Genomic DNA, 17971 nt, shown 5'->3' with positions numbered 1-17971 from the left:
CCAATACCACAGATTTGAAGCTGCTGTGTCCTTAGGAGGCTGGTTAGCAGCACCCACACGTGACATGTCAGGAACACAAGGATGGATGTGGCACAATTCCTGGCACCCTGGGCCCCTGTGGAGGAACGGCCAGGTGGTTTCCAAGGTCAGAAGGTGTACTGAGGACCAGCTAGAGGAAGCAGAAAGGCTGACTGAGTGATACTTCTCAACCCAACAGTTGTCTGGCCCATCTCAGGTTTTCATACCTGGCCATGAGTTGTTTTATTTTCATTTCTGCAAGCCAGTAAGTCATTTCAATCCAGCCTTTATTCCCTAGAGTGCCAATATGTACATCGCTAAGTGATGCTCAGGAGAGGAACTGGGAGTCAGCACAGGCCTCAGGCTCTGTGTGGCGTGAGTGTGTTTAAGCTTCACGTATTGATCTGTGGTCCCACTGGAAGCTTCTAAGAGGGAGGAAATGGTCCTTGGGCCTCTGGGGTCACCGAGAGGTTATGATGGTGGAGTCCCCACAACTCAGTCCTGCTGGTGAAGACCAAAGGTCACACACATATGAACTCCCTGTCTCCTGCCATGGGATGCCTCGAATTGCCTCAGAACTCTGCCAGCAAGGCCACCCCAGGTATGACACCTCAGCCTGACAGCTCAAGCTAGTGGGGTGCTTGCCTACAAACTATGAGGTTGTATGTGCTTGTAAACCCAGCAATCAGGGGAACCTTGAGACACAACCACCCTTTTCTTCATAAAGCAACCTGCCTTAGGCTAACAGATCCAAGGAGGGTGGCTTTGGGCTGGCCACTTCACAGAGTATCAACTTTCTCCTAATTAGGTTGGTGATAAAGATCTCAGTTCCCTGAAGAGCTGCCTCAAGAATTAAAGAAAGAAGTGTCAAAAGCCTTTCCTCAAGTTGCTTTAGCCAGGGTGCCTCCCACCCTCCCTCCAAATCAAGGACCAGGCCCTGTCTGCAGTACTCTGAAGTTTCTGGTCAGAGTTTCGGGGAAGAGGCTGAAGTACTGCCCCCCATCTAAACAAACAGCCAAGACCTCCTGAGTGAGCCTAAGTGGGCCCACTGGGGTCCAACCTTCCCAGCAACTGACAGATGGCCAACACCAGCCATCTGCCAGGGCGGACATCTTTCAAACTGGGTGTGACTCTCAGCTCAGGGGCCCCAGGCACCCAGTCAGCTAGCCACCTGGAGCTGTCTCCTGGAGTCTAAACCTCTACAGGGCCAGCATGGGATTGTCCAGATGGATAATGGGTACCAGAGTCCCTGTGGACCTACTGACACGGGGAAGCATTCAGAGTGCACTGACGTGTTCCAAGAGCAGCCCTGGCATTTGTGTCTGACGCTAGGCCATGGGATTGGGAAATAAGGGAGCTAGCCTTGGCTGTGGGCAGCATTCCAGGCCTGCAGACAGGGTCTCAGGCAAGTGACCTCTAGGCCCAGCGAAAGGACTCCTCAGTGGTAAAGATCAGACTTGAGGCCTGGTTTGGAGAGGTCTCAGACTTCAGACCTTCCGTTTTCTGTTTAGGAGGGCATCCATGGTTAAGAGCTATAGCTGGCGCTCAGACTGCCCTGTGCTGGGACCACACAACACGGGCAATGAGCATACCTTATTTTCTCTTCCCAGAAGGATGGCAGAGTCTTCAAGGGCAGGGTTTGGTCCCAGCATGTTTTCCACAGCATAAAATTTGAGGTAAATCCTCACAGGGCTTCTGAATCCACTCATGTTCATCTACTTAAGTTGTTCTCGGCCTGCCTAATGCTGTGACCCTTTAACATAGCTCCTCACATTGTGGTGATCCCCAAACATAACATAATTTTTGTTGCTATCTCATAATTGTAATTTTGCTACTGTTAAGAATCATAAATATCTGTATTTTGGGGTGCTCTTAGGTGACCCTTGTGGAAGGGTTGTTCAGTCCCCAAAGGGGTTATTACAACCCACAGGCTGAGAACCACTGGTCTACTTGGACGGCTAAACTTAGACATGTTGCCATTTTTCCTGACGCTAGCACACTTTCCTACCAAACACAGGAAAGCGCCTCGGAGGTGCTGCCCCTGGGAAAGCCAGGAGCCACTTTCCTCCTGATGGGTTCTGTCCCAGTGAGCTTCCGCTGTCAGCTTGACACAAACCTGGTCGCTGGGAAACACAACTTCAACTTTAGAACTGCCCCCATCAGACGGGCCTGTGAAGCTTGTGAGCCTAGACCGCATTAAAAACAAGTGGCTGAGCAAACTAGTGGGGACAAACCAGTAAGTGGCTCTGTGGTGTCCTTCATGTTTTCTACTGTAAGCTCTGCCTTGAGTCCCTGCCATGACTTCCCTTAATGACTGACAGACTGCAATATGTAAGACAAATTAAACCCTTTTCTCCTCAAGTTGCTTTTGGCCATGGAGTTTACCACAGTGACAGAAAGGCAAAGTGCAACAGACCCCGAGGGCCTGAGATGAGCATCTCTCCTCAGAGCCCAAGGGAGGGGACACTGGCAGCTGTGGTGCACTGTGGGGTACCAGGCATTGACCTGAGGGTTCAGACCTGGACCTCTCCAGCAAGAACGGCCATAAGAGGAGCTGGGAAGTTAACAGACACATCACAGTCAGAATGTGGGCCTGTGCTGGGAGTCACCGCTAGACTGCAATGCACGCATCAGACAGGCTGGGAGCAGTAATGTGCACTTAAGCTAAAAGTCAATGGGTGAACCACAAGCCCTTTTCTCCCAACCATCTGTCCCAATAAACTGAAGGCTTCCTGGGAAATTGCCCCATAAAAGTCTACATTTTGAAAGACCCAGACCACTTCCCCATGATCTTCTCCTTTGAATTCATAGCCTGGCAACCCTTAAAGGCCCCTAAGAGTCTTGTCTTCGTTTATGGAAGGCAGGGAGACTCCAGAGGCGCACAGGTCTCCAAGGGCTTTGTGAGTTCCTCTGGCCATTTGTTATACCTTAGAAAGGAAGAACAGGTAAAGGGCGAGCTACCCATATATTCAAGGAAGAAGCGACATGCGGTAACAGGACATGCAGTGTTTACAATCATGGTTCCTTTTCCTTTTTCATCCAAGTTTGGCTGAGAAGCTTCAATGACATGAATCTGGGGATCCAATATGCATTACAGTTCAACTGGACACACTTTTACGACAGATTACGGGGCTCAGGAGAGACCTGAGCTCACACATGGCTGCTGTGTTCTCATAGGATATGTCACATGCAGCAAGTGCATGCCTGGGTGTTCATTTGCCCCACACCTCTGTGATGCAATGCAAGTCCCAGATGGGCTGAGCCTGTGACCTTCACTCTGTTCTTCCAGGACAGCAGTACACTGTGCTGCGTGTGTGCTCACTATGGTCCTGAGGTAAAGACACACCAATGGAAGAAGCCCCTCCAATCACCATCTGCTTTGCGAATTGTGTCAGGCCTGGCCTGTTGTGAAGGGGCAACATTAGGTAGGAGAGAGGGCCTCTCTCAACCGCCTCTCCCCAAACTGGGCAGAGAGCACAAGCAGAATCACAGAAGGGAGTAAAGACTCCGCAGCACAGACCACATGCCCCACCCCAGCCGGAGTCCTGGGCAGACAGGGACCAGGGAAGGAAGCTGGAAGCGCTCTGGGTGGCCAGAGCTCAAACACAAACTTCCGCTTTCCTCACAGGGGCACAGGAGCCCACCAAGGCCCTGCCTGGGCTTTGTGATAACAGCTGTGAGAGCTTCATTTTCATGATGCTGCAGCTCTCCCATGCCCCTGCCTCTACCCCTGCAGCTCACCATGTCAGAGAACGGCCTTTACCCATAAAAACCTGACTTGTTCCAAGTTGAAGCCCTCTGAATGTTAACGCCTCTGGGCATATGCCCTGTGTGCTCCACAATGGCCCCACATCCATCTCCTTTCTGTCTGCTATGGTGAACTCATGTGAAAACTAAGTCACCTTTCCGGCCACTGTTCTCTGCCACACACTGCCAGCATTCTCTGTTCCAGGTCAGTCTCTCGGGTCTCAGTACACATCACCAGGTTCTACCACCCACCCTCCCTGAGACCCCTCCCGAGAACTCGCATTGCGACAGCACCTCCCAGACACTGCCTTGCTTTCGTGTTGGATCAGACTGCCCAAGTTTCTCTAAGAGGCATCCAAAAATCAATTATTAAAGCAAACTCCCAGAGACCCGTGCCTTTGGGGGCCACCTATCACCTAGTTTGTGTGACAGCATGCCTCTGAGAGACTGATAGTGAGGCACCTCTGACCTCCACAGTTGTTCTCTGAAGACCATACACAAGCTGTGTTGGGTTGGGTTGATGTACTGCACAGTTCTCGGCAAGGCTCAGAGGCCAGGGGGCACAAATGGAGTTCCCAGGAAGGGGCTGGGGCTCACCTTCTGTGACTTTAGCTCTTCCGTGAGCATCAGCACCTGCTGTTCCAAGGCTGCCACCTTTTCCTGGGCTGTGCGGCTCCGAGACAGTCCATCAGAAAAGAATGGGAAGGTGTTGCTTTGTCGCTTAGGCTTCTGTATGGGACTTGAGGGCAGAGAGGACCTGGGTGTAGGCTTGGGAGGCTCCTCCGGCTCTTTTCCTGCTCGAGATGAAAAACACAGATGTCAGAATGGGCAGAAACAATGGAATGGTCCATCCACCTACAGGTGCCTCATCCGCACAATGGCACCTTCCTGCTCTTTCCCTATGGGTTAGAAAGGGGGGAATACTCTTTGCTTTATTTATGAATCGTTACTAGGAATTCTGTGGGAAAGATGGCAGCGGCAGTCATTAACAGTGTGAACACACTCAATGCCACAGAATGGTGTGATGGAAAGTAGTCCAACGGTAAGTTTTGTTATGTGTATTTTATTACAATAAAACACACTTGAACCTGGTGTGGTGGTGCACTCCTGTATCCCAGTACAGAGGCAAAGGCAGCAGATCAGAAGTTCAAGGTCACCCTCAGCTATGGAGCAAGTTAAAGGCCTGGGATACATGAGACCCTGTCTCATGGTGGAAACAAGCCAATCCTCTGGAGGCCCAGGAGAACGCTGGAGACCTTCGCCTTTGACACTTCTCCCCAGAGGGAAGGGAGACTCGTAAGACTCAGAATGTAAAAAAAGAAAAAGGTAACTCATTTGGAGAAGAGACGCTTGGAAGACTCTGGAAGCCCCCTCCCCAGTAGTGTAAAACTAGGTAAACTACGGCTGGGGAGGAGACCGATCAAGTCGACCGCACAGATTGCCCATCTGCCTGCAAGGTGTGCAGGGAACTCCGGGTTGCAGCTTTTGGGAGTCTGTACCTGTGTTGGGCTCTTTTGGGTGATGTGGTTGCTTTTCTGATTCATCCCTGACCCTTTTAAATACTGCCCCCCTCCCTGGTCGTGCTTGCCCCTGTTAGTAGCCCCAAACCCACTGGTTCTGCCAATTAGGACTTCGGTGGAATCATTATTTTAGTCTGTCATGGGTTCCCTTTCTGGGGTTAATAGTCGTGTGTGTGTGTGTGTGTGTGTTACAACTCCACAGGAAAAGTCTGTCACACAACACACCCTGCTAAGGACTGAACGTTTGTGTTGCCCATAGCCCCAGGAAGAAGCTCCAGTCCCCTGTGTGATGACATTAGGAGGCAGGGACTTAAGTAATTGAGATGAAGGCATGAGGGCAGAGCCCCATGACGGGGATGAAGATGAGAGGAAGATGAAGATGAGAGTCTCAGCCACCTAGAAGACAGAGCACACAGTCGACAAGCCTGGAAGAGAGAGCCTTGACTAGATCCCAATCTTCAGCATGCTGACCTCGTGTTTCTCAGCCTTCCACTTAACTAGAAGAATTCCAGTAAGAGTGTTATGCGTGAGCCACATACACATGCTCTTGCAGGCAGGGAGGAGACAGGCCAGAGCTCACCTGGAGTGCTGGTGTCAGAGGTCGAGGGCTGCTCACCACCTTGAGGCTCCACACCCTGTGAAGACTCTTCCATTAGTGGTCCATGGCCTATGGCTTGGGCCTGCTTGTTGCCCCGGATACTGTGCATAGTGTTTCTGGAAGGAGAAGCGAGGAGCATGAGGCTGGCAACCTCTCTGCCCTGCTTGCTGCCTGCTGGAGCTCTGACCTCACCAGCATGTCTCCAACTACCCAGATTGTCTCCATCCTCAGCATCCTGTGTGACGCACCTGCCCCCCCAAGCCCCAACCCCCTCACCCTTCTCATTTATCCCCTGCCACACTACACTCCCATATCCTTTTATTCCTGGTTAATTTCACACATATATACCGTGTATTTTTTTTTTTAGATTTATTTTATGAGTGTTTTGCTTGCATGTATGGCTGTCTTAGGGTTTTTATTGCTGTGAAGAGACATTATGACTGGTAACTCTTATAAAGGAAAATATTTAATTGGGGTGGCTTATCATTCAGAGGTTTAGTCCATTACCATCATGGTGTGGCATGCAGGCAGACATGGTGCTGGAGACTTAGCTCAGAGTCCTACATCTTGACTTTCAGGCAACGGGAAGTAGTCTAAGATACTGGATGTGGTTTGAGCATATATAAGACCTCAAAGTCCGCCTCCACAGTGACACACTTCCTCCAACAAGGCCACACCTACTTCAACAAGAGCACACCTCCTAATAGTGCTACTCCCTATGGGGGGGGGTCATTTTCTTTCAAACCACCATATATGTCTGTGAACCATGTGTATTTCTGGTGTCTGTGGAGGTCAGAAGAGGACATCAGATCTCTTAGCAATGGAGTTACAGATGGTTGTGAGCCACCATGTTGGTGCTGGAAACTGAACCCAGGTGATCTTCTACAAGAACAAGTGCTCTTAACCATTGAGCTATTTCCCCAGTTCCCTACAATGTATCTACCCCATCCTCCCCTATTCCTCAGTACCCCCAACATATGCCCTTCCTACTGAGTCCAATGACTGTTGCCAGCTTGAGCATGAAGAACCTACTGTTGGCCATAACCCTGAAGAACAATGACCCCGCCCCCAACAGTCACCAGCTACCAATAGCTCCTCAGCTGGGGGTGGGGCCTCATGAGCCCCTTCCCCCCACTGATGCTGCAATTACTGATGGCTCTATCTTGAACAGGTAACCCCAGCTGCTGCAAGTTCACAAGTGCAATGAACACTGCGTTTCTCACAGGCTTGGTTCCTGCAGCCCCAACCCCGCGCCTGGAGCGGTGTCCGCACTTGTCGTTCTGCTTGCTCGTAGACTTAGAGCAGCGACTGTAATAAGAAACTGCTTCATGTTTACCGAACGAATGTTGAATGCACTTGTCGACCTAACTTCCCTAAATCCTATGGCCAAAGGCCATCAGTGGTTCCCAGCTCTGATCTGCTGAGGCATGTTGTAAGCATTTCCTGGCAGCTTTCTGCTTTTGCTCTCTTCCTGGACCCAGACCCACCCAAGCTTGCAGGTTTCACTGACTCACGGTTTCCAAGGGACTAAATACACTCATGCCCAGGCCAGCTTCAGCCAATAAAGCTTGTTGAGGCTGAGGCCCCATTCCTGAGTCCAGACTTAACCCTTGTTGCAGTTTATAGAAAGGAACCAGGTAGCACCAAAGACTAGCCTGAGAGTACAGAATATAGCAAAATCCACAGTCTACCAATTGAAGAGGTAGCTAAGTGTTTATTTTCCCTGGCAAAGAGATAAAAGCTCATAGATTCTGAAATCAATAGTAAGGGAGAGAAAAAGTGTTCCCTAAGTGAACTGTTTAAAACTCAGGCTATGCAAGATGTATATGTATATATTACGTAGCCTAGGTGCTACAAAAAGAAATAGGCCACGGAGGCACACCTGTCCAGGGAGGGCAGCCACGGCCGGCGTGTGGCAGGGAGGGCGATGGTGTCTGAAAGCCAGCCGCAGAGCACCCGTGCTTCCTAGTGGAGTTCTGGGAGGGGTTCTGAAGGCAGAGAGATTTACTCACTGGCCTTTGAAATTCCCCGAGATCTGTTTCAATGTAAATGCAAACGATGGGGAAGAATCCGGTGCTGAGTGACTGAACCGTACTTTGAATGTTTCTATTGGTGAGTCCACAGTGATCTTACAGTTAAAATCCTTTCGCCATTCAGAAAAAAAAAAGTTAAACTCAGCCCTCCCCACACCGCATGTTTGTGTGCAGGCCACGGCGAACACTGGGACAGCGGGTGTTTTCTTCATTCACTATCTACTTTTTTCTTTGGGACAGGGAGTCTCACTGAACCCAGAGCTGGCTGGTGAGCCCCAGACAGCTTCCTGTCTCTGCTTCCCCAGTGCTCTAGTTAGGGACAGGTGCCCAAGGACCTGAGGTTTCTCCAGCAAGCACTTTACCACTGGGCCATTTCTCTTTCCATTCTTATTATTTTTTATTTTTGAGGCAGGGTCTCATGCATCTCAGACTGCATCACAGGTTTACGGTGTGACAGGGCGACTTTGGACTTCTCATCCTTCTGCTGTGGGTGCTAGGGATCAAACGCAGAGCTTCAGTGAGCCTGAGGGACAAGGGCTCTCTCTACTAACTGAGCCACATCCCCATCCCCACGTTTCTCTTGGCCCAGTCTTACTGAAAATGCTTACTATTACAGAGTATCCACCAACATTTCCTGCCTTAAATAAAGGATAGGAAAAAGTGAAATAGATTTGATATGGTGACTCTTTTTCTAAAAGAGAAAGAAAACAAAGAGAAAAACATTAAGAGTTATCCCACCTAGTGAGGGTTAAGATTTTCTGTGAACCCCAGAAATTTGTTCTGAGCCATAACAGACCACTAGTTTTCACTATGACCCGTTACCACTTTGTGTGACACTGCACCCGGAGGGCATTTACTAAGGAGCAGAGGGGGTTAGGAGGGTGGGGGGTAGTCAGACAAGAGGATACGAAAGTCAATAGACCTGCACGGGCCCCTGGCTCTGTTGAGTCACCCGTGTGAGACACATACTTTGAGGAATATGACAGACAAGTCACTCTGGAAAACCCTCATTCCACAAATCTGCTCAGATGCTGGAGAAGCTCAAAACACAGTCCCAGAAGAAATAAGGGACTGAGCCTAGTAATGGATATGAAACTGGGCCAGGGCAAAAAGGAAAGTGGGTGCACAGATCAGACTAGCGCCTCAGCAAAGGCCACCCCCCAAGGGAGTGCAGCGCCTCTCTTCGGATAGCTGCAGAACTTCCTGGGGAAGCCACCCCATCCCTGCAGGCTCTAGTTGTTAGGTCTACTCAGATTTTGAGTTCTTTCTCAGTCAGTCCCAGCAATCTGTGTCTTTTTAGGAATTTGTCCATTTCATCTAAGATTTCAAATTTATCCCATGGACCCTGTTTATTTTTTGACAGGGACTCAGTAAGTACCCCACGCTACCTTGAACTCAGAATCTTCCTGTCTCAACCTCCTGAGCACTGGATCCTCCCAATCACCACGCCTGGCCTTAGCAATCCTTTTTATCTCTATAACATTGGCAGTAATGACCCTTTGTTGTTGTTGTTCCCAACTTTAGCTTTTTTAATTTTCTCCCTTTCATGACCTAGCTAAAAGTTATCAACCTTGTTAGACTCTTAAAAGAAAAGCCATTTCATTTTATTTGTGTGTGTGTGAACATGCACATATACATCTGCCACAGCACACGTAAGGAGGTCAGAGAACACTTGTGGGAGAGAGTTCTCGCCCTCCACCAAGTGTGTTCCAGAGAGAGAACCCGGGTCATCGGGCTTGGCATCAAACACCGTCACCATCTCACCAGTGGGAAACTCAGTGGTGAAAGAAGATCCAGTCGGCTCGTTTTAAATAGATGGGTTCACAAAAAAAGAGAATGTGATTGTCTTTTCATGGATTGATAAAGAATGCAGTCATCAATTAGATTAAGGTCAGCATTACGATGCTAATAACCAGATCGTGGCATTTGATCATAATTAAAACCCTGTTACAAAAGACTAGCCCTGACTTCTCGGGCTAGTCATTTCCCTTCTTGGTTCTTACACCCCCTATCAGAAACTCACAGTGCAGTGGGCATGCTGGAAAGACCAGCAACCACCACGATGGGGATTAGTGTGTGCTAAGAGCTGCTATGCAGGGGTCTCACAGGTCACAAGCCACAAAAGTTGGAGAGTGACTGAGGGACACACGCCACAGCCAGAGGCACTGGCTGAGTGGGGTGACGGTCACTGCTGCCCACACTTCCTGTTGTCAGGAATTAAGCTTCCCCAGTATGTCACAGGGCTTGTGACTAGTGGTCCTTGGGTGTGGGAGAGCAAGAAAACTCCAACTTTAAGGCAGGAAAGGACCTTTCTGGTCCTGGCTGGTATCTCTCTGGGACAGGGTGCTCTCTCCCTTTTACCACTGTCCAAGCGGCCACTGTCCCTGAAGGAAGCATCTCTCTGCCATCAACCCATCAATTTTGCTTGGAGCAATTTAGATTACTCTCTTTGTACGCTGGCTCCTGGCGTGGCTGACCCTCACTGTCTGCTTTACTAGATCTGACTCACCATGGAAATGCATCTCTCCATGCGCCTGTGAGGGTGTTTCCAGAAGGGAGACAACCCACCTAGAATGGGGTGGGCAGCATCAATGGACAAGGAGGGTTCCAGAAGGAATAAAAAGGAGGAAAGGAGCTGAACACTACCACTCATTTGTGTCTGCTTCCTGACTGTGAATGCCGTGTGCCTGGCTCCCGCCTCCATGCCTACCTGTTCTTAAACCAGAACAAGCCCTGCTTCCTTGAGGTTAGTTAGGGATTTGGTCATAGCAATGAGAAGAGTACCTAACTCAGCTCTGTTCTGCATAGGGGTGAAGGGCAACCTCAGCGAGCAAGCCAGCTATCCTCCAGGGTGGCTTCCTGCCAGCCAGGGGGATTAAGAACAAATCCCAACACATGCTCCCCTGGGGGCTAAGTCCTGAGAGTAACAGGAAGATGCATTCTCCTCGGTTCACCTCCCGACAGCCCTGGAAGTGCCCCTGGGCAGAAGGGGAGGAGAACCCAGTGTCGGGTCTAACACTGGGACACACGGCCGTTTGCTATGGCGGTCAGTGAGAACAGTCTCGGGCGGTGCTCAGTATGCCCCTCATCCTGCGCTCAGGCCGCACAACCGCAAGCTCAAGGCTTACCAGGGCCTATGCAAGGCCCGTGGGCAGGATCTCATTTCACCACATCGTCTGGGGCCCCGGAGGTGCAGGGGGCAGTCTTGCAATGCTGCTGTTGCCTTGCATCTGTGGCCATCACAAGTGACGGGAGGGCACTGCCTGGGCGAGGCTGTGCAACCACCTCCCTTTCTCAGTTTCCACATGCCCTCTGTTCCACTTTTGGGGCTGTGGCCTCCCTCAGGCACAAACCACCCGCTCTGGATACACGGTGGCTAGGAGGCTGGCCTTCCCAGGTTCCTCTTCCCTTTAGCGTGTTGCCAACATATCCAGTTCCTCCCAGAATCTCAGGGGATAAGCCCTGCACCCTGGGTGCTCACCCATGCTCCATGTTCCCTAGGCTTCTCTCTATGGGCTCCATGCCCCTCTGTCCAAATAACTGTAGTTGGCACTTCCTCCAGCCAAGCAGGCCCTAAAAGGTCACATCTCATCTTCTCTCCAAAGCCTGTTTCTCTCTGGGAAGAACATGACTACCCTCTCAAACACACATACACATAAAATAATAAAATAAAATAAAAAATGTGAAGGAGTTAGGACCTGGTGTGGTGGTTCGTGCTTATAATTCCAGCACTCAAAAAGCTGAGACTGGAGGATTGCTGCAAGTTCAAAGCCAGCCAGGGTCACAAAGTGAGTGCCAGGCTAGCCTGGGGCTACAGAGTAAGACCTTATCTCAACACCTTTCACTATAGAGTAGCTGACATGACTGACGTGATAAAGTACAAGTATTAGAAGTAAATAATTTGATACAAATTGATCATTTGATGTGATCTCAGCTATAGTGGATATATAGAGCTATTTACTACTGCTAAACGTGATGAATGATAAAAGTATAGGTAATTTCTAACGATTGTCCTTTTAAGATGTTGTTCATTATTATGAGGCATGGTGTGCCTGTGGGTGCTTGTGCACAGTACACGTGGGGACAGCTCTCTGGAGTTGGTTCTCTCTCTCCCACCTTTGTGCTCATTTCAGGGACTCAGGTCACAAGATCTGAGCAGCAAGTGCTTTACCAGCTGAGCCTTGTTTGTGTATTGTGAAACAAGATCTATGTGGCCCAGGCTGGCCTAGAACTCATGACACTCCTGCCTCTGCCTCCCGAGTGCTGGGACTACAGTACCTGGTCTATTTTTAAATAACAATGTGATTAGTTGAAAATAAGGCAACAATCCCACCGTTGTCCACTCTACACAGAACCCCACCTGATGAAGCTCACAGAAAGGGGGTCTGGTGGGCTGGCTGCCTCTTATCTCCTCGGGTACTTACTGTATTTCCGTTCCGAGATGCTTCAGGGAGATATTCTGAAGGGCTGAGGGCATGGCAGGGACAGGCTGCAAGGCAGCTGCTGCACCCACAAATCCGATGGGTGTTTTCACAGGACACAGGAACTCTTCCAGCTCCGCCTCCTCTTGTTCTAGGGAGCCAAAGGCAGGCAGTCAAGACTGGTGTGAGCTAGCATACTTGATAGGAACGACCTTGTCCTGGGCTGTGGGCTCAGCTCTGACTGACAGCATACAGGGTTGTGACAGCTGCTCGGCTAACGACCTTGATGCAGGCTAACAACGGCAAAGTGCTGCAACATGATCTGTTTTGCTGCTGCAGCCTTTGCAGAGACTCTTCACGAACAAGCAGGCCTGCAGGTTATTCTGTATCTGATGAGCCATTTAGAAGATGTCTGAAATGTACTGAAACCTGATACGTCTCTCCTAGCATCATCTGTAGTACCTTAAAGTGGAAATAACTTTTTCAGGGTTTTGTTGTTTGTTCGTTTGCTTGTTTTGTTTTTTAGCATGTGCATGTATGTGTGGGAGAATATATACATGCTTGAATGTATATTGGACACACGTGCATATGTATGTGCTAGTGTGTGGTGGCCAGAGGTTGACATCAGATTATCTTTCTCCATCTCTGCTTTATTTTTTTATATTTATTTTATTTATTTATTATGTATACAATATTCTGTCTGTGTGTATGCCTGCAGGCCGGAAGAGGGCACCAGACCTCTTCACAGATGGTTGTGAGCCACCATGTGGTTGCCGGGAATTGAACTCAGGACCTTTGGAAGAGCAGGTAATGCTCCTAAACACTGAGCCATCTCTCCAGCCCCCCATCTCTGCTTTATTTACTAACACAGGGTCTCTCACTGCACCCAGAGCTTGCTCTGAATCTCCTGGCTCGAACTTCCCAGAGGCAGAATTACAGGGGCTGAATGCCACACCCACCTGGGTATTCCATGAGTTCTAGGATCCGACTGCTGGTTCTCAGGCTTGCATAGCAACTCTATCTACTGAGCCAGCTCCCCGATTCTTTATTTGGACCTGGAGTCTCGTTAAATTACTCACACCGGCCTTAACCTTGTATTCCACACACACCTGCCTCCAGCTCTAAAGTACTGGGGGTTACAGGTGCGTAACAACAAGCTCAGCTAGAAATGAAGATTTTACAACCCGGGAGCAGGTCGGGTAAACCCTGATACCTCCATACAACTGCCGCTCCACTGTGTAACACAAGAGAAGTGGACAGCTGAAGCAGGAGAACTGCTGTGAGTTCCAGGTCAGCCTTTTCCTCCAGAGAACATAGGAACATACATGGAACATAATATCAAATGGAAAATGCCAGACTTAAAAATGGAGTCACAGTTGGTCTCAATTACACTGAAAAGTTTCAAAATAAACTTGCACGGGTCAGGGATGTTGCCCAGATGCACAAGCTCTGGGATTCAAGGCTCCAACTCTCAAAACAAAACATAATAAACAAATACACTTCTTGATCTTAAGAGTTGCTGGAACCTTCCCATCACTATGGTGCTCTAAACTACGTGGATAGGAACAAGATTTAAGATCGATTAGCAGCAAAGACTTCCAGTCAGTTATCATTTTGAATCTAATCATCAGCCATTTGTCACAGGGCAGTTCAAAACCACCACCTAACAAAAAGTCACCAGGGTCTCAAGGTCTTACCACTCACTCAAGTGACATCAAGCAGGTTATTTTATGGCTGCACTGAACTGTTTTGCTACCAAGTCTCAGTCTCTTTAATCTTCAGTGTTCTCTTGTACCAGTATGTAGATCACTAAGTGAGAAGATCATAGGCTGGCTTCCTGTCTGGGCATCACCACAAGCACCTTAATGGGATTTCAAGGCATAGTATGGCTAAAGGGCATGAATTTTACCATGTGAGTCTCTTTACAAATACCCTCTGCTTATGCTGGGTGGTGGAGCACCTTTTAATCCTAGAACTCGGGAGGCAGAAGCAGGTGGATCTCTGAGTTCAAGGCCAGCCTGGTCTACAGAGTGAGTTCCAGGACAGCCAGAGCTACACAAACTACCCTGTCTTGAAAAACCTACAAAAAAAAAAAAAAAGTCATGTCCTCTACCATTATAAGGGTTGTTCCTAATCAAAATAGTAAGTTTGTAAGAGCTTTAATACTGAGTAGTGATTTCTTCAGATTTCTTCTTTCTGGTTGAAACCCTGGATTTTGAAGATAAGAAAGAATGAGCCGTGCCATGACTCACCGTTCTGGAATCTGCGTGACCTTTCCTATGTTAGCTTTTGAATGTCATGCCAACCTATCTCAGCCATCTCCGGAGACAAACGACAAGCCCTGATAACCGCACAGCTGGTATGCAGCAGTTTGGAGAGCCCTTACCTGACTTACTAAATGCTTGGATACTGGGAAGAAGTGACTGAGGTTTCATGATGGGATTATAGGTGAGCAGGCTATTCTCAATTTATTATTTTTCTCACCAGATTTGCTATTGTAAAAAATCTAGGCCTACCTTCATAACTAGAAAACAAATTTAGATTCATTAAAAATAGGAAGCTACAAAAAGAACTTAAATCACAGAGACATATTAAGATCGCAATCCTAAATACTGAAAACTAAAGATGTTTTACATTGGCACATGGTCCAAAATACACAAAAACAAAGGAGGGTGGAGGTCATAACACAACATTACCACGGGCCTCACTAGAAGATGAACGTGGGCTGCCTTTCTCTCTTTACTGCTTCCCCAATATTCTGACAAGAATTCTTCTAGAGAAAGTGGCTTCAAAATGTTTAATGTTAAGGTAAGTTTCTACACTAAAAAAACCATCATTTGAAATGTAAGAGAGAGGATCCAGCATTCTGGAAGTTAGTATGGAATACTACAGAAAGGAGGAAAGAGCCAGGGCCACTTCTCATGTGGAGCCCTTATCTGGAAGGAGTGAACGATTTGGGGTGTGAGGCTGGAGAGATGGCTCAGCAGTTCAGTGCACTAGCTGCTCTTTCTTCTTTTTCGTTTCCCTTCCCTCCTCTCCTCCGGAGTCTTACCCCCATCCCCTGCTTCCCATCCACCTCCTCCCCTTCCACTCTTCCTCCATCTCCATTGAGAAAGGGGCAGGTCTCCCACCGGCTTGAAGAAAGCATGGCATCAAGTTGAGGAAGGACCTAGCCTCTCACCCCTTGCACAAGGCTGGGTGAGGTCATCCAGCATGGGGAACAGGTTCCCAAAAGTCAGCTAGATGCCAGAGATCAGGTCCTGATCTCACTGTTAGGAGCCTTACAAAGAGACCAAGCTACACAACTGTCACACACATGCAGAGGGCCTAGGTTGGTCCCATGTCAGATCCTCTAACTGTTGGTCCAGGTCCATGAGCTCCCACGAGCTCAGGGCGGCTGTCTCTGTGGGTTCTCCTATTAAGAGCCCCTCTGGCTCATATAATCCTTCCTCCCTTTCTTCAGCAAGACTCCCAGAACTCAGCCCAGTGCTTGTCTGTGAATCTCTGCATCTGCTTCCATCAGTTACTGGACAGAGTATCTCTGATAACAATTAGGGTAGTCACCAATCTGCTTATAGCAGATGGCCCGTTCAGGCACCCTCTGCTCTACTGCTAGGAGTCTTAGCTGGGGTCATCCTTGTGGGTTCCTGGGGGTTTCCCTAGAGCCACACTGACTGCTTTTACTGGGTACTAGAGTTCAGTTCCCAACACCCACCTGCAGCTCACAATTGCCTGTAACTCCAGCTCCAGGTGATCCAAAGCCTTCCGGACTCCAAAGGCATCACACTGATGTGGGGACACACACACTGACACACACACACATAAAATAAAATAACCTATGACTTTAGGGGTGGGGGAACTTTATCTGTGCATAATATCTGTAAAAAAAGATGTGGGTATAAAAACATTCATCATCATAGTGGTGATCATGAGAGGTGGGTAGGGTGGGAGTGGAGGCTGCTCCACTCATCCAAGAAACCTGCAGTCACTTAAACAATAGTGGGTCACACGTTGCTAACCCTCAGCAGGCTCCATCAACGTCACAGGCTGGTCAGTTGACTTGGCAACAACATTCAAAGCCATTCTTCTGAGGCCTCCTCTCTATTCCCCCTCTCCCCAGATAGGAACTGGGCTTCCAGGAAGACCTGGAGGAAGTAAGATGAGGCAAAGCTGCAGGATGCTGAGGCTGTAGGATGCTGAGGCTAAGGATGCTGAGGCTAAGGAGCAGGCAAGGGGAAGAAGTCACAACTCCAGACCCAGTTAGGCAGGAGCTGGGACAGAGAGGGCTGTTCTGGGAGGCCAAGACAGTCCTTCTACCTCAAGCCAGAGCAGACTCCCTGGGGGAAGAACAGTGAGGGAGGGAGGGCTGGAGCTGACTGGACCTGCCTGAGGAGGAAAGGCAAAGGGTCAGGTTCCAGCACCAGAATTGAGCCTGGGGACAAGGACCAGGGTAACAAGACAGGAAGGCCGTGTGTAGGGTATGGCTAGGAGGTTGGATCATGAGGGGTGTGTGTGTGTGTATGTGTGTGTGTGAGGGGGAGTATGTATGTTTGTATGTATGTATGAGGCGGAATGTGTTTATGTGTATACATGCATGTATAAGTGTATATACGTGTGTGTATATATGTTGTTTGTTGTTCAACAAGAGCCGAAATACTAGCTCTGCCTTTGGTTAGAAGATCCATGGCCAGGTCCTATTTCCACAGGGAGGATTCTAAGATCTGTTGGAAATTCCTTACACCAAAACAAGCAAATGAAAATTCAGGAAGGCTCCTCTCTACCCTGTGTTCTTCGAGGTTAGAGTACACGGAAATAGAAAAGGATATGGCCCCATAATGTGGACTCTGACCTTTCAGGTTTTAAACAGATTCAATATAAAGTTGTCTTACTCAGAGATACTTTAATCGCCTTCCCTCTCCTTCATTCAGAGCAAACAAAATCAGTTTCTCTCAGATTTTAGTACCTTAGTGTGTGCTTCTTAGGTGTGTCAGGTCTCCCACAGCTCTCTGCCTGTGGCCCAAGATCAACTCTGTGGCCACACTTAACTGTCCTGTGTGTGTGTGGAGGGGAGGGGGGTATCACCAATAGGGAAAGAGCAGCTGGGAAAGAAGGTCTGTGGGGAAGCCAAAGCCAGCGGGTGACTAGAGCTCAGATGCAATTCATTTTCGCTAAACTCTGTGGCTCACTGGGGCAGAACGAAGTTCCTGAAAAGTGGGGGTGCCCAGAAAGCACAGCCTACTGCAGAGCACTGAAGGAACAGGCACACATAGTGGCCTTACTGCAGCTGAGACCAGCACTTCCCGCTGGAGACAGACTTGATGGCCATGGCCCTGGCTCCTCTTGCCCGAAGAAAAAGGCCTCTGGTGAGATGATCGCGCTAAGCATATCCTGCAGCCCTCAGACTTCTCTGGTCTGAGAGCTTGGACTATTCCTGCACTACAAAGAAGTCCCTGCCTACACACAAAATAGGGCCTAGGGCAGGAGGTTGCTGCTTCTGTGGTGTAGCCCTGAATGCCCCTTCAGCTCTGAGGTATGAACCTATAGGATGCAGTTTGAATTTTAGGGTTGGCATTTCCTTTCCAAGGGGCCTCAGCTTCCTCTGCTATAAAATGAGAATAACACCTAGAAGACTAA

At 49.0% G+C, this 17971-nt stretch overlaps 1 protein-coding gene across 1 annotated transcript in view; it reads right to left on the bottom strand.

The window, feature by feature from the left end:
- The window catches only part of Tbc1d2 (TBC1 domain family member 2), a 46378-nt gene that overhangs the window by 20889 nt on the left and 7518 nt on the right, over window positions 1-17971 (bottom strand). The window contains exons 3-5 of the mRNA XM_057791152.1: window positions 12341-12488; window positions 5866-5999; window positions 4363-4559 (exon numbers count right to left, since the gene is read on the bottom strand). Of these exons, the coding sequence (XP_057647135.1) occupies window positions 4363-4559; window positions 5866-5999; window positions 12341-12488 (479 nt within the window). The remainder of the gene's footprint in view (window positions 1-4362; window positions 4560-5865; window positions 6000-12340; window positions 12489-17971) is intronic.

Source organism: Chionomys nivalis, chromosome 16 (assembly GCF_950005125.1).
Source record: "Chionomys nivalis chromosome 16, mChiNiv1.1, whole genome shotgun sequence".
Classification (NCBI taxonomy): Eukaryota; Metazoa; Chordata; class Mammalia; order Rodentia; family Cricetidae; genus Chionomys; species Chionomys nivalis.
The sequence above is the reverse complement of the archived record's forward strand: the minus strand, read 5'-3'. Positions and strand labels throughout refer to the sequence as shown.